Source organism: Triturus cristatus, chromosome 4_2, assembly GCF_964204655.1.
Source record: "Triturus cristatus chromosome 4_2, aTriCri1.1, whole genome shotgun sequence".
NCBI classification, from domain to species: Eukaryota; Metazoa; Chordata; class Amphibia; order Caudata; family Salamandridae; genus Triturus; species Triturus cristatus.
In genome coordinates this window covers 359,236,554-359,258,006 of record NC_140586.1, presented here as the reverse complement: position 1 = coordinate 359,258,006, position 21,453 = coordinate 359,236,554, and the positions used below count along the sequence as shown (strand labels likewise).

The following is a 21,453-nucleotide window of genomic DNA, read 5'->3' as shown; positions in this document are numbered from 1 at the left end:
CACTCCGCCACGTCCTGCGTGTACAGAATAACCCTTGCATTACATCTCCAGACCACACAAAGGTCATCAGCACTCCCCACAACCTAGCCTGCTCTGATATTTTAAAGTACTATAAGGGAGAACATTTTCAGGTAATAGTGGAAGGGACAGTCATAGAATCGCAAACAAAATGGCTGCAGAGATTACGAAATGACTGTCATCGGGGAGCGGAGCTTGCCTGGCTCCAAGATGGCTGCGGAATAGCACAGCTCCGGCTACATAATCCTCTAAAATCCTCCCAGAAATCGCTATCTTAATGCATCGTAAATAACTATACCTTAATATCACGTACTCCTGAAGCTGTGGTCGGATGCTGAGACGGCAGCCTGCGCTGAGTAGGCCAGAGTGCAACAGGGGCCGGGCTTGCGCATGCTGCGGCCAGAATCCGTGCAGCGTCGGGTTGCTCCGGGCTCCCGAGCAGTGCGAGCGGCAGGGAGAGTGGTCGAGAACAGTGACTGACACAGTAAAGCACAGGACCCCAGCGAGCTCGAATACGTGGAGCGGACACCTGCAGAAGCAGGTACGCCCGGGGTCGGGGAATGCACATGACTGCTAACGGCACGAGAGTGAGATGCCAGAGCGCCACCAGTCAGAAGAGTATCGAGCAGTGAGCGCGCAAGGAGTGCAGGCCGCCTCCCAGACACCACATGGAATAATAGGTTCACCGGTCATCTTCGATCAGCACTGAAGGAGAAGAAAAAGGGAACTTTGCTGTGTGCTGTAATTTCCCCCCCCATCCACTTGAAACCAAGACTTTGCTGTGTGTTGTGTCTGACTAGAGTCTCCAAGGGCCTGAGAAGAGCTGGCCTCCTGTTGGGAACGCAGGGACATCAAGCTTCCCAGAAACGACCTTTATTTTCCGCTGAATGCGTGTTGCTGTCCACAGTCGGTGCCGGAGGGTGGCCTATCGGTCGGTGTGCAGTCGGCACACGAGGCAAGGCACCCGTAACGAGCAACACGCACTGAGGGCCGGTATTTTTTTTTCACCACCAGCCCCTATTTGCCCAGCGTGCTAAACAGTCTCCCCCTTTACTTCACACATCCACGTCTCAAGCCCCAAATAGCCCGAGACCGGGTCCGCGATATCAGAGTGCGCCGCCATAGCCCTTCACCGCCGCTGGCTGAGGTCCGCAGCATCACTGGTGTGTCGTGCTGGGATTGGCCCCAGCTGCCAGGGATTCCCTGCACGTCATCAAGGGGCCGCGCTGGGATTGGTTCCAGCCGCCCGGGAGTCCCGCCGCGTCATCGTGATACTGCGCCCCCATTGGTCCCGCCTGCTCGAGGCCCGGATCGTCATCGTTGTGCCTCGCTGTGATTGGGCCGGTCGCAGGGGCTGCCCCACGCTTCTGTGAGGAGCGGAGAACTTCGCCGGAGGCCGGGGAGCAGTGAGAAGACAGAGTCTGCCTAGCCCGTGACCCTCGTGGGATCTCCAGGACTGCCCAGCGCTCGCCTCTCAGGTAACTGCCCCTGCTCCTCTAAGGAAGTTGGTGTCTACCCCAGTGCTCACGGAGGGCACTGCCGGTGGGCTGTGTGGGGCGCTGGTTGCCTGACTGAGCGTGACGTCAGCAGAGGGGAGAGGGAGCAGGAGGGGGGCAGCGGGGACTGAATTGAAAGTTGGAGTCCCGTTTGTTTAATCACGAGCAGCATTGCCATACTCGCTGCAGTACCGGGACACAGAGACTGCGCGAGTTACTTTTAATTGAGCCCCCATTGTTGGGATTGCGCTTTTTCGCTGACAATCGAACTGTAAATCAAGAGAACACTACAAGACATCATTGTTTTGGGCTACAAGAAATCAGTGTATATGTTGGCCTTGTTTTTGATATTTGGTCTTGCCTAATTTATATATAAAGCATCTATCTTTGATAATTACCGGTGTGGTGTCCCTTTGTGGTGTTTCACAGAGTTATTGTGGGTGTTGATGCAAATACTTTACACATTGCCTGGGGGATAAGCTTGTCTGCTCGTGCCAAGCTACCAAGGGGGTGAGCAGGGGTTATCAACAGTGTGTACCCCTTTAACCTGACTAGAAGTAAGGGTCCCTATTTGGTCAAAGGTACCTACCTCGGCCAACTAGAGACCCCCAATTCTAACACCACCGTTTACCATAAATGGTGACGCTACCCAATGAAAATGAGGGGCGGGGCTTCAAGCACCCTTCTGAAATATACTCACCCACAATATGTCTCGCAGACGCAAGCAGAGCATGCGCGCTGCAACGCAGGTCTGCGAGACCTAAAAAACGGTTAGTACAACAAAATGTTCAGTATGATATATATGGGCTAAATATAATGGAATGGGACTGTCGGACACCATGCTAATGTACAAAATGGATGTAATTGGAAGACATAAGATATTGTCTGTCTCAACAAAGAATAAGCACGCGACTTGTACAAGTGAAGTTATAATGTAATCTGACCAAATATGTATCTTCTGCATTTCACTAATAAATACATAATAATAAAATAAAGAATGCCTGTCCTCTGCGGCATCTTTTCTTCAGAAATGAGATCACCAGAGGTAGCCCATACTTGAGCGAATGGCTGGTGAAGGCACCCTTTCTTTGGAGGAAGCACGCACCTTCACAACTGTATGCAATAGTCTTTTCAATCAGCTGGATCTTACCCTCACGCCTTGAAGTACTCCACTCCTACAGTTTCTCGGAGCGACCTTGGATACACATTTCTGCAAAGCATTTACATCTGCAGAGCAAATGTCAAAGCTTTGAACATGATCAGTGAATCGTTGATGGCGAACGTCATACTTTAGAAGTCATTACTAGGCCTCATGTCATATTTCTGTTAGTACAGTATCTCACCACCTCAAGTAAGCTCTACTGTGGTGAGGGTTGTCAGACATTAACTCATGCCTCCCCATTCCTACCTATGGCGGACAGAATCATGATGACAGATGCTTTCATGGACGTGTGAGAGACTCACTTGCACGTGCTATCTATAACCAGTCTCTACTAGCAGGCAAAATCAATTCATATAAACCTCAGCGTGTGGGCCATTACACTGGGCATTCTTGCATTTGTTTTGCGTATTTAAAATTCTGATGGATACACCTTTTGAATTACCCCATGCGCAGTATTCCACGTAAACTTTTCTCCATATCTCTCCCACGTCGATGAGGACGTCACAGTGGAATGGCTCTGCACGGGACTCCGCATTACGTCATCGGAGCCATAAGACCTAGTCGGCGTGCTGACTTCAGTTCCCTTTTTTCCGCGCTGTCAATGAATAACAGTTTTTCCAGGGCTCTCCAATTCTGAGAGTTTCTTTGTTGCAATTACTTTGTGTAATTGTAGCAGCGATCATGGCTACCCAGAGGAAGTCCGGTTTTAAGCCATGCAGGGAATGTGAGGGTCAGATATCGATTACTGACACCGATGAAGATTTTTGTGGTGCCTTTCGTCGGACCCCACCATCGGGGTGTGTTCGTCATGCAGGTGCATTAATCCCAAGGCCTCAAAGGAGAGGGAGGCCACGTTGTTTATGGCTTAGGCAAAAAAACAGGAAAGAGGTCAAAGGAGGTCGAGATCTCGGTCCAAGTCACTGACTCCGCTTACCTCGAAGTCGTTAAGGAAACATAAAAAGAAGCGGCGCCATAGATCTCAACGTTGTTCATCAAAGGATGGAACACCGAAGTTGGGGTCTCCGATTCTCGGACGTCACCTCCTGGACGAAGTATCTCCTTCTCCTTATCCTCAGGTGACACCAGCCCAGTCTCTGACTCCGAGAGCTTCACCGGCACCGAGAGAAACGACACCTCCGCCGCCGGCCATTCCACTCCAGGGTCTCCAGCGCCGCAACCCGAGCTTATTAGTTTGCCTCCTCTAGCGGTCTGGATCTATGTTATCCTACCTTCCTGATACCACGTATGGATTCTTCGCATTTCCTCAATGCGATGTTTGGTTTGTTTGCCAGAGTGGCTAACCCTTCTAGTGTGCTGGTTGACCCCATGGGTCCACTGGCATACTCCCTGGGAGGCTTGCCACCTCACTTTCCTCAGGCACCTCTCATGCTTTTTATGCCAGTGGCTCCAGGGAGTTGGCCTCTCCAGATGCTGAGGTTCTTGACACCGGTGCAGTCCCTGGAGGGAAGAGTGCCTTCGGACAGATCCTCTCCAACGCCGTCTGGCTTCGGTCCGGTGCTGCACAACCTTGTCTGGCGTCTTATACTATCCCGGTGGAACTTCCATCAATACCGTTCCCGAAGTCTCTGGTGCCGCCGATGCCGGTTCCAAGAATGAGGCCCCGAAGGGAAGCATAAAGGCTGATGGAAGAGGAGTATCAAGAGCAGCAGGAGGAGGCTGAAGAGGGTGAGATTGTCGACCCTGTACAAGAGTTTGAGGGCCTCCAGGAGGCTAGTGGCCTGGATATATCTCCTGAATGGGAGCTCGCCTCACCAAAAGGCCTTCCAACGCAAGAGATGTCTTCATATTCTGCAATTAGGAAGGCAGCAGATCTGCTAGATTTGTCATTGCCTACAGCAGAACTCAAATTTAACATCTTAACGGAGGTGCTTCATTCCCCTTCTTCTGTCTCGGAACCCATGCTTACTTTTAATGAGGCTTTGACTGAGCCTATCTGGGAGGTGTGGCAGAAACCAATGACTGCTCCTGCGGTGTCCAGGTCTTTGGCGAGGAGGTATAAGTTGGCTCTGGGAGATCCTACTTTCCTATCTACCCACCCGTAACCAGAGAGTTTGGTAGTCCAAGCGCCGTGCTTCCTTTAAATAGGCTCATTCCCATCTACGCCTGCAGATAGAGAATCCAAACGAATGGAGCAATCTGCAAAGAAAGTATTGTCTTCGGCTAGTTTGGCTCTAAATTCTGCAAATACGACATGCCTTTTGGGTCACTATATTCATGCTCTAATGGACTCAGCAAGGGAGGTGCTCCCGAAGCTTCCAGAAGATGTTCAGGGCCATTTTTCAGAGGTACTTTCTGATACTCAAGCAGCAGCCTGCCAGGTTATTTAATCGGCTGTGCACAATGCGGACTCTGTTGCCAGGGTAATGGATTCCACTGTTGCAACCAGGAGGCACGCCTGGCTACGGGGGTCTGGGTTTTCACTGGATGTACAGGCTACCCTATAAGTCTTGCCTTTTGATGGTGCTCGTCTTTTTGGTGCCAAAGCGGACTTGGCGCTGCAGCGCTTTAAAGATAGCAGAGTCACAGCAAGATTGTTGGGTCTCTAGTCCCAGTCCAGGGGTTTAGGATACTGCAGGGTTTGCGGTTTTGGCAGGACTTTATCCTTTCAAGCAAAGCATCAGCTGCCGCAACAGCAGCCGCAACAGTTGAACCCCCTGTATAGGTAATACAGGGGAAAAGCTAGAGGTCATCTGTGAGGCATGGCTCTGCAGCAAGTGTACGCCTCCTCCTCTCCTGCCCTGCCCCTCCAACTGGTACGGCAGGGAAACAGCTCTAGCTCCTCCATCCTAGAGCATGTTGGTCCTGTGGGTGGGCGGGTGTCCAATTTTCTCCAGAATTGGAGGTCTGCTACATTAAGATCTCTGGGTGTTGAACTTTGTGGAGAATGGGTATGCCCTACCATTCCGGGAGTTCTCCCCTCTTTTCCCCCTGTCAGGATTGGTGCCCATAAGAGCATCAGTTGCTACTTCAGCAGGAGGTTCTATCTTTACTGCAAAAAGGTGCGATAGAGGTGGTTTCGGAGCAGGAAAGTGGTCAGGGATACTACTCCCGGTACGTCCTGCTTCCCAAAAAATTGTCATTTTAGGCCAATCCTAGACCTCAGGGTCTTGAATTTTTACCTCAAGCAGGAGAAGTTCAAGATGTTGACCCTGGCTCAGGTTCTTCTGGGGTTGCAGCAGGAAGACTCGATTTGCAGGATGCGTATTATCACATTCCCATCCTGAATTCGCATTGGAAGTATCTCTGTTTTACGGTGGAGTCCCAACACTACCAGTTTGCGGTCCTTCCGTTCGGTCTTACTTCCGCACATTGAGTCTTCACAAAGGTGATGGTGGTGGTAGCACCACATCTCAGAAGGTCAGGGATTCCTTTATCGTCTCTGCAGAGAGGCTCTGCGACTCTGATCCTGGGCTCAAGACCATCAGATTTGCGTGATGGTGAATAATCCGTCTGGAGTGCTGAATGTGGGTGCGAACAGTCTGTCGGCAGTATTCGACCGATCATGAGTGACATCTCCATCTGGAGGTGGTCCGTCACATCTTCAGCATGTGGGGATTCCCTTGGTTGGAACTTTTTGCCTCTCCCGAGAATGCACACTCCCCGTTGTTCTGCAGTATCCGATGCAGGGAGCGTTGGGGGGCGCGTTTCAGTTAGATTGGGGCTCACAGCTTCTTTACACGTTTCCTCTCATGCCCTTGATTCCGCGGGTTCTGAGGAAGATTCGCCAAGACTGGGCCCAAGTCGCCCGGTTTGGCCAAGGAGAGTGTGGTACACAGACCTCATTTACCTCTCATTGCCCCCTACGCTCCGTCTCCCTCTCAGGGCAGACCTCCTCTCGCAGGGGCAGGTTCTACACCCCCACCTCCAGAGCCTGCATCTTCATGCCTGGAGATTGAATGGGGCAACCTGAGGTCCTTCCGGATGTGGTGGATGTTATTTTATCGACCAGAAGACAGTCCACTAAATCTGTCTATTCTGGTAGTTGTGCCAAGTTTGTTAAATGGTGTGGAGAGAGATTGATTAATCCATTGCAAGCCCATTTGTCTGATATTCTGAGTTTCTCTCTTTCCCTGGCTTAATAGGGCTGTGCAGTAGCTACTGTTAAAGGCTACTTGTCTGCCTTGTTGGCTTTTCTCTGTTTACCAGATCAACCCTCTTTATTTAAATCTCCCATAGTTATGAGATTCATTAAGGGTCTCACCAATAGGTTTCCTCCCACTCTCTTTATCATGCCTCAGTGGGATTTGAATTTAGTTCTCACTTTCTTGATGGGGCTCTCCCTTTGAACTATTACATAGTTGTCCCTTAAGGTTCTTGGCGTTTAAGACAATATTTCTGATTGCAATCACTTCCGCTAGGAGGGTAAGTGAGCTGCAGGCTCTTAGCTAACAAGCCTCCATTTACCTAATTTCATGCGGATAAGAGGGTTCTTAGGACCAGAGCTGCTTTCCTACCTAAGGTGGTCGCTCAGCCTAGGGCAATCCATAACTTAACACTTTCTATCCTCCCCCTCAACCCTTCTAAGGTGGAGGAGAGACTTCACTGCCTGGACCCTAAGAAGGAGGTCAGCTTCTACCGCGACAGGACTAAGGACTTCAGGTTCGATGACCAACTTTTCATCGGCTATCTGGATGAAAGACCAAGCTGTCCACAAAAGAACGCTGTCCAATGTGGATCATTCTCTGTATCAGGATCTGCTACGCCTTGGCCAAGAAAGAGCCTCCTGAAGGTATTCAAGCTCATTCCACCAGAGCTAAGTCTTTTTTATCGGCTTTAGCCAGAGGTGTCCCTGTTGTAGTCATCTGCAAGGCGGCAACTTGGGCCTTCCTCCACACTTTTGCAAAGCACTATTGGTTAGACTCGGAGGTGAGGAGGGATGGGCATTTTGCACGTTCTGTGCTGCAAGATTTTTCGGTATAGGTAGTCTGGCACCCTCCGCCAGGAGTGGGACTGCTTGGGGATTCAATTCAAAAGGTGAGGAATCCACAGGCAGATGTATCCATCAGAAGAACAAGTTACTTACCTACGGTAACGCTTTTTCTGGGGGATACAGTATGTGCCTGTGGATTCCTCTCTGACCCACTGCCTCCCCATTGCCTGCCTGTTTATACCAAAAAATGATTGGCATGAAATGTATGTATTTTATTGTTGGAATAATTGGAATAATGTGATGCTTGTCTCTAGGAAATGTCTATATTTTAGAATTTCCAGCTTTTAATTGGTTATTTATACTATGTATACTTGCGAAAATGTTGTTGGTTCACCTGTTCGCCTCAAAGGCACGGAAAAAATGGGTGGAACTGATGTCAGCACGCCAACGAGGTCTTATGGCTCACAAGACATCACGTGAGTCGCGTACGGGGCCATTCTATTGTGACTTCCTCGTCTATGTGGGAGGGCTATGGAGAAAGATTTCTGTGTAATGCTGCGCATGGGGTAATTCAAAAGGAGAGGAATCCACAGGCAGATACTTTATCCACCAGAAAAAGTGTTACCAAAGGTAAGTAACTTGTTCATTTGTATTATTACTTGGCGTGGGCAACTTCCCACTTAAAGAAATAATCACAATCCTTGTTATGGTGAACACTTAAAGGCAATACATTAACATGAGCTCAACCCCTTGGTAGCTATGGAAGAGAGCAGACAGGCTTAACTTAGGGCAATTGCTAAAGTAATTATGCAGTACAAAAACAGTAATTAAGTAGGAATACAAAGCAATTAAACATGGATTTAAATTGTTAAGGTTTTTAGTAGAAATAGCACCAAAAGCACAAAGTGCCAATGATAGTCAATAGTTGCGGTAAACTTAGTTGCAGTTTGAGGCTGACCATCATGCAGCACGGGTCGAATACACTAACCAGGTCCGTCCTGATAAAAGATTGTACCTTTCGAATTGTCATTTAAGTCCAAACCAACCACAGGAGAACACTTCTAAGGTCAGCCTTATGACCTTGAAAGGGGCATAAGACTGACAACAGGAGGTCAGCCTTATGACCCTTGGAGTTCACTTCTTTCTCCTGAGTGTAAGAGGCAGAAGGTCCAGTCCTTAAGGACTCCACTTGGGTCACACAGCAGGTCCAGTCCCCTTCTGTTCTGCCTCAGGTCCATAAAGTGTTCTAAAATGGGTAGCTGAGGATTCCACATATATGCCTGGCACACTCTAGAGTGTGGGAATGACCCCTGGGAAAGCCTTAATCAATGAGGTAAAAGATCCTGGAGCCAACTGTACCCACTGTGGGCATTTTCATGATAGCGAAAGTCTTCTGTCGCACTAAACGTGGGCTCCGAGGGCTGGGAGTGTGTGTGAAGAGGGCACTATTAGAATCGTAGTTGTAGGAAAGTACTCCTTTTGGCATGGTTACTTTGCCTGACTCTGATGCATCTTTGCCTATGTGTGCACTGGGTTCCTGCTAACCAGGTTCCCAGTGCCTGTGTTATCAATTGGCACACCTCTGGCATTGTACCGATTGAAAAATGCACTAAGCCGCTGATTACGATGTCAGGAAAGCATTCCCACCGAATCTGTCCTGGAATGCTTTCCTAATGACTCGGAGAGGGTGGGGGGGTGGGGGGGGGGGGTGTTGTCCGACCGAGCGATTTGGTTGCATCAGGTTGCATCCGGATACGATTCGGTCGCTGTGCACCCAACATGAACACAAGCTCCCATTGAAAAAAGGCGTAGGTGGGGAAAAGTGTGCTCCCTGCAGACCCCCCATGGTACCCTCCACATTGTGCATGCATGGAAAGGTGGGCCCCATGGGTACCCCATGTGATGCATTCGGAGGGCCCCAGGTTCAGGGGGGCCAGCTATGCGCCCCCAAAGTCTGATTCCCACAGCCGTTTCGTCTCGTCAAAACCGAGTCGGTTTGACTGTCAGAATCGGTCATCGTACTCGCTTGTTCGGAAACCGTCCCCCTTGAGCTGCACGATTCGGATCCAAACTAGTCGGACTGCCTGAATCACGTTCAGAACCGATTCGGTCAGCCCGGATGGCTTCCATGCATCATACTTAGTCGTCTGGAAAGGTGGACGATTCGGTCAGAAACATAGGCTCTGAATCCGATTTGCTTAATCCGAATCTCATTTGAGCCTTACCTAATGAGATCGTAATCGGACCCCAAGTGTCTACTTTTGATATTGAAAAACAGTGATATTGCAAAACGTACTTTATTGCAACAAATTATCTTTGGTTCTAAGAAATAAATATAGAAAAAATTATATTTTTGCAAACAATTGGTCTTTGATTTAGTCACTGAGTGTGTGTAGTCATTTCTTGCCTGTGTTTATACAACAAATGCTTGTGTGCAAATCACAAAAGGGTTTGGCCCTTAATCACTAAGGCTGGGCCGATTAACTAGAAACCACCACAGAGAATGCCTATACTGATAATCATTCATCCTTTCATACCAAGATCAAAAGACCTAATCAATCTGATCTGAAAAAAACTTTTTTTATTTTGATCACTTTTAGGTAATTTAGTTTTTTTTTTAATTGTTTTTTTTTGTTGAAAAAATTATTTTTGAAATTTTCTGAGCACCTAATGTTTGAAGACTCTTTTCTTCAGATTGCAGGGCAACACTAGCACAGGTTCTGGCTACAACAAAAACCCACAATGCCAAGGAGAAGTGTTTTTGTTCATGGTGCGAGTCTACAGGTCTGAACCTCATTTCTATACGATGGCACCAGATCCTGCCATATCTGCTTCAACTTGAGAACAGTGGTCTTAAATGTACATTGTTTAAAGTTCGGGTAGCAGCAGTTTCAAGATTCAGATGGTCTAGTGGTGCTCCCTCCATTTTCTTACAAAGGATCATCAAACGGTTTTATGAAAGGATTATTCAGGGCTGCCAGTGCCAATGGAACTGAACGCAGCACTTTGTCAGCTGATGCGTCCATTCTCAAAGCCCATCCATAAGGCAGACCTGAAATATCTGTTTTGGAACACAGCACGTCTACCCTTGATTTCTGTATGAAGAGTGCACGATCTTTAATCTTTCACTATAAAAGAGACATTCGTTCTCTTAATATAAGACGGTGATCTTGATCATTCATGCTTGCATTACCATCAGATTTTCATCCAAACGAACATATGATTCGCTGGTTGTTTTTTCCAGGTCCTTTAACATCGGGTTAGAGAACACAACACTTGCTGCATGTTTTTATGTGTATCAAGTTTTATGTGGACAGAACGAAGGATGTAAGTACGTGACGCCAACTCCGTTTCATTTGGATGCAGAGGCAGGGGTCACTACCAGCCTAAACAAGGTATTGTGTGGTGGCTATCAGCCTGCTTCATATATATGCTAACACATAAGCCAAGGATCCCCTAAAAAGTAGGTTGATGGCGCATTCCACCATAAGCATGTTGGCGACGGCTGCACTCTGCACATGGGTTCTACTTCTGGACATTTGCCGAACTGCTACATGGTAAAGCAGACACATGTTCACCAAGCGCTACTGTCCGGACTAAAACACAGCAGCAGATTTGTTAGTGGGCAAGCAGTACTTTGCAACTGTTTTCATTTAACATGAGCTTGCGTGTTCAAATGTTTCTATTGCTGCTTACTACTGTGATTCAAATTTATGAATCTATGAAATACCAAATGCAGGAGCCAAAACTCATTACTCACCTTTAAGTCCAGTTCTCCAGCGTTGGTATCTTTCATTGTTTCACATGTAACCCTCCCACAACCCAAATCGGAGTCTCACTAAGCACTGTTCTTACTATCCTTCATTCTAGTGCTATGAAATCTGAGCTAGGATGGCTTGGGGGGGAGGGGGGGTTAGAGAGAGGACAACTCTTCCATCTCACTGGCTGTTGTTTCAAGTGAGGTTGAAGTCTATTGCCATTTAACCACTGTTTAATGGCATTTCAGAAGAACCAGGAATTCCCAGCCTTACGACAGTGATTGTTTCAAGCATGTTAATCTATGACAGATGCCAATGCTGGAGCACTGGAGTTACAGGTAAGTAACTCATTTCTTCTTTAAATTGATTGCTTTATCATGTAAATGTATTTGTACTTATATAGCGCACTTCTACCCAGAGGTCTCGTAGCACTGTATTCATACCGCTGTGGAACCCTTCCTGGTTTTCCTGTGAGATGTCCACTCCTGGGCACCCCCAAGGTGAAGCCAGGCATCCTAGCGCTGTGGGGGCCGTTGTGGAGATTAAGCAAGCTATTGCTCAGAGTTGCACAGTGGGACCCATGATTAGAATAGGCACCGAGGCGAGAATTATCAGGTCCGGGGAAATTGAATCCAAGAGCCGCCGAGGCGGGAATTGAACCCTGGTCCCGGGCCAGACCTCTGCATCAGGGTCTGCCGCACTAACCATTGAGCCACACTTCTCCACGTATCATCTACCCACGTATCATCTACCCTTAATGTTTGATCAAGGAAGAACCCATGTTATAGAAGAGATGTGTACCTATTTGTAATACTTGCTGTCCAGGGAGAGTAACAGAAAGCCATCTAAGTTTTGACACTACCGTTCATGCTATTTAGAAAAGTGAAATACCATTAAAAGCGTTATGCTTACTTTAGACCTTTGGGCCAGCCAAGTTTTCCTAGTCGCCTGCCTACTTAAAAATCATAGTTTGTACCGGTTCTGTGTGGCTAACATTGAGCTGGAAACAAACTAGAACAAATAGCCAACAAATTGACAAATTTAAGGCACCATTGGTTATTGCATTTAAGAACATGTACCACCCTTAGTTTTGTAATTGAAATACAGTAGGGTATCTAAATACCTGTCCTGCATCATGCAGTATGTGAGGCTGGTGATGTCAAAAAAGGATTTGCAGTTTTTTCTTTTACATCAGAAGTGTAAAGACTAAATAGCTGACTTTTAATGACATTATCAAGCTGGGACAGATCAACACAAGTATTTCAGATCTCTCCTGAAAGAGAGTAAACATATTGTGCCTTTCTATATCACCTGATAGGTTGATGTTCTTTTGTTTGCAAATGAAAGCAAAAAAAAGTGCCATTAGATTTCGATGGATTGGGTTGCTCTTCTGTTTCCAGTAATTATCCTGAAGACTTTTCTTCTGAAACAGGATTGTTAACCATGCTTTGCTACACTAGCAGTGCTAGAAAAATATGAATGGCAAGTAACTTAGTTGCATTACTCTATAACAAACCCATGCAAAGCTTGGATGCAGACCTATGCTTTTGTGAAACCAGACAGCCATACAGCAAAGCTAATGTTACGGTCGGGTAGCCAGACTCTCTTCTGGGATTTAAGGGCATCCTGTTAATTACTTTTCCGGCCTCGCTTGATTCCGAGCCTCTTTGTGTTCTCACACCCGCAGCATTAATGTCTTCTTGGTTCTTTGGCAGGCTCAGCAGCAGCGGCATGAGCGGGACCTGGCGCTCTTAAAAATCAAGGCAGAGCAGGAGGCACATGTGACCCAGCAGCAGCTGGATGAGTCAAAGCAGAAGAGTGCACAGGTAATAATGGGTAATTTCTTCCTCAGCACGAAGGTACAGATGCTGGAGTATAGGACAGCTTCTAGAATGGCAGGGTTCAATCAGTGTTTGGAATGGGGTTGGAGTGTATGCTGCCATTTAGTAATGGGGACCGTATATGTAAAAGTAGTGTCTCAATGTGAATGTATGAAAATACTTGTTTTACCTTATTCCTTCTCGGTCTGTCATTGACACTGGCAGAATATTCTGGTGTATGAGAGAGGACAGCTCAAACTTTTTTGTATATTTTTTTTCTTAGAGCTAAGAGAGCATACCATAGGAAGAAATTGGGTAACCCTTTTAGCTGATTCTCTGTGCCCATTTCTAAAGACAGTATGGCAGGACCCTGTGAACCGGGACTGTGAAGATAGCTGTAGTTCTGCATCTTATGATCCTTATTGATAATCATAAACATTAAAAATAATAATGCCCTTCTGTTTGCAGGGACCCCAGAACACTAAGGACCTGATTCTCAGACTGCACTTCGTAGTACGTTTGAAGTACTTTAAAATGTACTACAGAGCGTACTACAAAATGTAACTTTTTGCTATACTTAATATGTGCGGAGCTCTACACACATAGATTTTAGTAGTAAATGTGGGAATGACACGGAAGTGGGTGGCAAAAGGGGCAGACCTACAGCAAAATGGGATGGGTTTCGGGAGGAGTAAGAGGGGTTTAGGGGGATGTTACCCACCTTCACAATAGTAAGCAGATTGTTTTACTCGGTGGGTGGAGAAATGTAACTTACATGTTTTTTCTTGTAAGTTTTTGCTTAGAGGTTGTAAATACTGAAAGTAGTAAACTTAAGGTAGCAAAATGGGTTCTGCCCACTTAGTCCTCCCAGATTTTTCGCTTTTTGACCACCCGGTTTTTGGACCTTGCCTGTGGGTGAGTTTCACTCCATCCTGCTGGACCAATTTAATTACTCTTCTTCCCCAAAAGAGGGAATAAAAGCATCACATTTAAAAGGAGCAGTTAGCAGTGCTTCACTCACTTCCTGAAGAGGAAGGGTTGGGAAGGAAAATCTGCATCTTGTAGTTAGCTAACACCCAGCACTGGCGTTGGGGCCTACCAGAGCCACTGAGCAAACGAGGAAGCCCATGCAGTTGGATCCTGCACAGGAGGGGGTTCCCCTTTGAAGTTTTGGTGGGAAAGTCCCTGGCATTGATGTTAGCTAGGGGTGGAGCTGAAGGCCTCAGAGGAGCTGTGCACATACACTCCTCTGCTTGATGGTGCCATATTGAATTGTCCCAGAAGCTGTGCAGGAGGTTTGGGACCAGGGTGGAGGGATGATGTGGCATCCTAGGATTGTCTAGGGGTGCCTGGCATCTAGAACTTTCCACCTATATGTACAAATCCACACACAAGGGAGAGACAGGGAGCTAGACCCTTTACTTGGAAGGCATTAACATCATGGATGGCTGGAAGAACAAGCCCCCTGATGTCCTAAGGACTCTGTCTGCAGCTGACCCCAGGACTAGGGGGTCTCCCCAGTGCCAGTGAGGCTTTCCCTCTGAGGGCCAGTTGGGCAAAGACCTGGATTTCTGGTGCCCAGGATGATTAGAGAAACACCAAGAGGTAGTCAAACGAGGAAAACTGGGGCAGGGATTCATGAAACCAGCTCCCCATAGAGTATACCCTTTTAGAAGCCTGTGGTCTGCTGAAACTGCTCCAGGTGGTTAGGGCTCGCCTCAAGGAGCAAAATGAATCCAAGATCAGCAAAATCAGCCCAACAGGGCCTGGGATATGCACGAGGAACAGAATTGAACTTTGACCCAGAGTTGAGCACACAGGCTGCACCGCAAGTTCCAAAGAAATCCCCTGTGTAGGCTAGGGCTCAAGGATCGGTGAAAATTTCATAAATGTTTAATGCCCTCGGAGGGGGCGTGTTTAGAGGCCCCCTCCCCAGAAATCTGCTAGGACCAGGGACCTCATTTACTATTGACTTGAGGAGAGAAATAAGGGGGGGGGGGGGGGGGAGTGCAGTGCAGCTACCGCAGTATTGCTGTGCTTACTCCTGCCCGTCTCTGAGGAAGTGTTGCAGCCGCCACAATTAACACACTCTGCCCCCATGGAGCTGGCAGAGAGAATGAGGATGCCGGCTCCCATATCTGTAACCAGCAGTGCTGGCTAGGCAGCGCGTGAATGGGCTGCCTGCTCTGCCCCAACTGAGAATACAATGGGGTGTCCCAGGTGAACCAGCACCCCCAAGGCCTGAAACCCAAAAGGGGAATAACAAGCATTTGCAATGCAATAGGTCTCGCAAATTGCGAGATTTTGAGCTATTGGCATTTTAAATAACAGTGCCTTTTTTTTTTAACTGCAATATTAAAGGCATTGCCATTTATAATAGCAGTAGGTCAAAGTTTCTAAAATGTGAGACCTATTTCATTGCAAATACTTGTTATAGACCGGAAACAGACAAATTCATACTACACTAGGCATTCAAAAATCGCGTGTTCAGGAAGAGGTATGTTCTGGTAATGTATGAACAAATACATGCGCTGTTAAGATTTAACAAATATATGCAAGGGTGTGAGCACATTCACTAATGTTCCTTTCCATGTAAACCTAAAAATCTAAAAATATGCAGTGTCTTTTTATTTCGCTCCCTCCCGCATCCCCATATTTCTGAAAAGCTGCTGAGTACACAGAAGGCTTTCCAACTCAGTGGGACAACAGGTAAGTACAGAAAGAGAGCGAGACAGAAAAATAGAGGGGAGTAAAGGAGAAAGGGGCAGAGAGAATTAGAGAGACTGCGTTTCAGAGAGAGAACAGGAGTGTGTGTCAGTGAGAAAAAGCAAGAGTGTGAAAAATCGAGTGCTTGTAACAAGGAGATAAAGAAAAGACAGAGTATGTGTCAGAGAGAAAAAGACAAAGTGAGAGTGAGGATGTGTGTGTGTGTGTGTGTGTGTGTGTGTGTGTGTGTGTGTGTGTGTGTGTGTGTGTGTGTGTGTGTGTGTGTGTGTGTGTGTGTGTGTGTTAGAGAGAAAGATAGTTAAGAGAGAACATAACAAAGATACACCGAGTTCCTGTGTTTGTGTATCCGAGAGAAAAAGCGACGGAGACAGGATAGAAGGGGAGGGTAAGGGGGAGGCAGAGAGATGGGAAAAGAGAGACAGGGAGAGAAAGAGACAGACGCAGAGGGAGAGAAAGAGAGAGAAGGAATCGTATGTGAGCAGTGCCTCAAAAAGGGTTGTAATTAAAATAAATAAGGGCAAATGTTTCTCTTCCAGGCATTGATGTAGACCAAATTATTTAGGGGTGGGGTTGGGTGGTCAAGTTAATAACATTTATTATTGTGTTTGTTTCCAATGAACACCTTCGATCTGTTTCGTTGTTTCTTGGCTCGTCTCACTTACTCACTGCTTTATAAATGAGCACTTTTTATGTGTTGGTATTGCAATGGCTCAGGACTCCCATCTTTGGGCTAGTCGCGGCCTGCTGCAGCGATACCCTCACTGAAGAGGGGTCCGAGCGACTTGTAAGAACCACAAGGCCCATCTGTATAAGGCGTTTGTCACAGATGCTGACACCCCTCTCCCACCTGGGCTTCACCATCCTGGGCCCTCTCTCGGTCCCCACAGCTCGTCCTGTCCACCGATCGCCCAGAGGATGAACGTCCTCAATATACATAGTTTATTTGTTTGTGCGCACAATAAAAGTACAAGCTCCCGGTATTCAGGCAGAGGGCGTCCTTATCGATTGTCGGGGGCAGAAGAGGCAGCCGAGGACTGGAGGACGCTGGCACCGGAGGCTGGTCGCCTCCAAATATTCCTTCTCCGACATGAAAAATTCAGTGTGTTTCGCTGTACCCAAACAGCTCTTTAACCCATTCTCGTAAGCCCAGGTATTCCCAGGGCGGCTGCTAATGAATTTCTGCTCCAGCGGCTCAAATGAAGAGAGGTCAGAGGAAAGGGGAGCGGGGAGAGGTGGGGGGATGAAGCGACTGGAGACGGGGGGAGAGGGGACACCGAACAGGAGGAAGGCTAAGAAAGCGAGCTGGAGCCTTAATAAATGTCAGGAATAACCAATGTGCCAACAAAGGTATTGCACAGATGTGATATGTAATGACGAAAGGTGTGTTTTTGCTTTTTGTTTGTACTAATAAAAATAGTTTTTTTTTTTTTTTTAAAAAGAAAGCGAGCTGGGTCAAGGAAGGGGGAGAAAAGGAGCGCTGGGATGTGGAAAGACACGGAGTTGGTTATGACAGGGATGGGGGTCAGAAGGCAGATAGAGAGCAGACAAGACGGTATGCGCCGTACGCGAGCAAAAGAAAAATGAAAGTGAAAGCACGCACTTCGCACATAAAATTTAAAAAAAAAAGGAGAATGAAAGATCGCCATGTGCGCGTTGTGCCTCACGCACAGTACTACACCAACTAAAACTGTATCATGACTGGACTGATACAATGTCTGAAACGCTGCGAGCAAAAGAGACGCCGTGCGCGTGCAGAATCTCCATCCCGGGTGGGCGAGGCAAACAGGAGACAGGGAGGGAACAAACAAGCCTCCCTTGCAATGAAAAGTGAGCGTTTGATGCTCGCCAATCAAAATCATGGGTGGAGCTTCCACCCCACTTCCGAAGCAAAACCGACGACAATAGATCTCTCAAGCGAGAAGCGCATGCGCTGCGACGCTAGGCGAGACCTAAAAAGGATTGTGCCCAGTCACATGCAATGGAACAGGACGCGGCAGGAGCCACTACTTAGATATTCACAGCTCCGGAGAGGGAGTGCCTTCCTAATGCCCTGCCCAATTATCTCGCTTCTGTGGTACCCCCATGGATGGCAGGGCCACCACCAGCTTGACCAGAAAGTGTTTTGGGGGCTGCTGAAGCCTAGCAGTCCAACTTGGCTACCTTCCTCCAAAGTAACCGTAGCTCTCCCCGCCCTCAGAAAACGGAACTTTGGGAAGCTATCCAATGTTTTTCTAGCAGTCTGGGCTGGAGCATTTGCTCTACAGTTTGGGAGTGCAGAAATCTCTATTGGTTGCTTCCATGGCTGTATTCAGTATGGTTGAAAGTGGTTCAAGAAAGACACAAACACTTATGCTTATTTTAAATGCTATATTGAATATAAGCTGCTGACAATAAGTTTCGTTAAACATTGTAATGCATATATTTACATAATGATGGCATTTAAATGTGATTACTGATTCTAGTGATAACATTGCGAATTTTTAACATATGGTTATTAATGTGTCAATGTGGTGATCCTACCAAAGCCAGTAGGCGTGCCTGATGTATTATTGTGGGTAACCGCATGACAAATCCAATTGCCTTTGCTTCTAAATTGATGTGGTGTCCCCTTAACAATCAAAAGGTTTGTGTTATTGAGAAGAACACCGCTCCCATTGGGATCTGAGGGGAGGTATTGTGATGGGAATAAGGAGGTTGTGATCCACTAAGGAGGGAGGTGTGTGTGAGGGTGTGTGTGTGTGTTGTTTCTTTTTTTTTTCTTCAAGTTTCACCCCTAGTGGGCACAGGCCAGAATTCACTGAACTGGAGAATATACAGATGTTAGTGGCACCCCAAGAGGTTTGCGAGGCTGGTTCCTGTGGGTGGAACTTCTGAGACGAGTCATCCTAAAACCTATTGTATAAGGCCTAACTGAATAGAGGTCTTGTTATTTGTAGAGTGAATGTAGAACCTTTGCTACAACCTTTGCTACATATGTTGTTAGTTATAGCTCTGACTTCTGCTGTCCACAGAAGTCTATGGGCTGAATGCTTGTCAGAATGAATGCTTTTTATAGCAGGTTCCCTCTGGCATTCGGTCCTCTTTCCGTGTACACAAATGGTGCATGGTTCTTATATTGGTCCCATAAAGACAAAATGTGTAACTAGAGAATTGCAGATTTTCAGCTGGCCTTCAATGGCAGCAAGGTAAAATGCATTATCTGCATATGTTGTAGATGACGGATGAACGGCAAAGGAGCCCCATAAAATGTACAGGCTTGTGATATATCAAGTCTGTGGGATGCTTCTAGATATCAAAAAAACCTTTTCTGGACATCAAGTTACAGGTGATAGCAAGCGTTTCCATTTTCTTCCCACTTTCCATTCATTTTCATTTGCTTATTCCATTGAGGTTTTAGTTCTTAAATAAGAACTAATAGCACGTCCATAAATAGAGAATGTACATGTTTTGTTTTAAGCATTTTGAGAAGCACCATTGTCTTGTCATTTTGTTGTGGTTGATTCACACACTTGTAATAATAGAGAACTAATATGAGAGTTACTGCAATAAAGAAGCTTTTTGTGTTCAGAATACATAGAAAACCTATTTGAGCACCCTATGAAAGCTTTGTTTGTACGAGCTGAATTACTCAGCCAGAAAGCTACGCTACACTGTTTTTGTGATAGACAGCCAAGCTAGAGTGGCCTGAGTGAATGATACGTGATCAAATTTTGTAAGACCCAATACTTTTGCACCTGTGGTAGGTGGTGCATCGGGTTTGATGGTATCCCTTTTGCATTTTCGCTTTCTTTCCATGATGTAATTTTAGAGGAGCCCATTAACATGATTTGGTCACTGCCTATTGAGTTTGATCACAACACTGATGCTTAGTATGTTGATTGTTGTAGGCCATTAAGAGCCACCCCAACAGGTTCCCTTTCTCAAGTCAATACATTTGTTCCAACTTCATTTGAGCAGACATCTCAATGAGTGTGGATGGGCTTTGAGGGGCAAAAATGCTCTAACAAGAGAAATTTATATTTTGTGCTTTTCCCTGTTGCCAACAGACTCATGCTGATGTTGTACAGCAGCTGGTTCAGTCCCGACTTGAGACTGCAGAACACCTTCAAATCACTACCTCGAAGATAGCTGAGCAGCAGGTGGAAGCAGCCAGGCTAAATATAGATGTCGCTCGACAGATTAGAGAGGTGAGGTGTGAAAAAAAAGAACTGAGTGAATGCACCATGCCGCATGAGTTAACTTACCTAGTGTGGACTCTGAATGGTATTGAGCTTTGTAACTGTATGCTTTTTATGGGGTCTGCTGTGTTTCAAGAACTCACTGGTCTTTGTTCAACCACTGCTTGCAAATATTAATTCAGTATTTATTTCCTTATGTTCTGCCACTGGGCCCCTTAGGAGTTTTATGAGGTCAGCAGTACACACCGTTTCCTTCATTTGCTAGTTCTAAGATCAGATCCTTAATTTTCCTCGCAGAAAGATAGAAAGGTTAGGTTTACACTAAAACATTTTGCAGGAGACTGATTGAGGAAGAAGGGGATCTTGAAAAGGACTGTTCATTATGAAAAACTGTTCGGTCCTTTCTGCAAATCTGGTCTAACTATACCTTGATGCCAGGTGCCTAAGTGAAATCCATCCATCATGGATACTCATCTTCCAAACAGACATTAACCTTCTATCAGTAGATATGTCTCACAAAATTAAGTAGGACTGAGTTTGTGTTTGTCTGCTGGGAAGCCTGGGCTTTCTTAGGCTAGGGAAAGTGGAACGGGTGACAGACCACTCAGTCTCATATTGCCTCTTTTAAATATCTTTTGTATTCACTGTCATGGTAACTATCCAAAGCACATTTTCCTTATCCCTTTCTCGTTTGAGGTCTAACACAACATTGAGATGAAGACACTTTTGTTGAAATCAGCAGAAGAAGCTTCTTTTTGGTTGCACCTAGTATGCCTTCCATTGGGGTGAGGAAAGGTTAGTTCAAAATAGTAACAATGCCGAAATTTCTTTGAGGCCCTCAATGTCAAACTGTGTAGCTGGGACTTTCATTCCTCATCAGAAGTAAAATCTAAGAAAACTTGCAGAACTGCTTTGAACTGAAGCAAGATGGCCGCCGACAGGTCGTAGGGAGCAGTCGCACTCTCCCCTCTCTCTGAAGAAGATCGATGAATGCTGCTGCCTATGTGAGCTTGCTGGATACAGAGGTTTTTAGAAGACGATTACAATATGGCAACGAAATTGTCTAAGGATGATGACATTTACTAATTGTTTTTGGCGAGGCAAACTACAGCTCTACGGCTCAGAGAGAAGTTATACAAAACTACTAAAGGCTATAATATTAACCGCTTTGACGGTTAGGAAACACTGGGACGGCTTGATGCAAAGTATGGCACCAAAAATTCAGAAGGCTCCAAAGGAACAGAAGGGGCAGTCTAAAAAAGAAGAAGCGGTGCCCAGTGATTTAGATGTACCAGCAACGAATTTAAGGGCAAAAGCTCAAATTAAGGCTCAAATTAGGAGAGCAGCAGAGAAAGCACCAAAGAAAGCTGCGGAAGAAGGAAAGAATAATGAAAACACTGAGA

General features: G+C 46.5%; 1 protein-coding gene across 1 annotated transcript in view; it reads left to right on the top strand.

Annotated features, from left to right (window-relative positions):
- Positions 1-21,453, top strand: part of CEP350 (centrosomal protein 350) — a 1,602,561-nt gene that overhangs the window by 784,684 nt on the left and 796,424 nt on the right. Inside the window, exons 18-19 of the mRNA XM_085601771.1 lie at positions 13,041-13,151; positions 19,919-20,059. Of these exons, the coding sequence (XP_085457897.1) occupies positions 13,041-13,151; positions 19,919-20,059 (252 nt within the window). The remainder of the gene's footprint in view (positions 1-13,040; positions 13,152-19,918; positions 20,060-21,453) is intronic.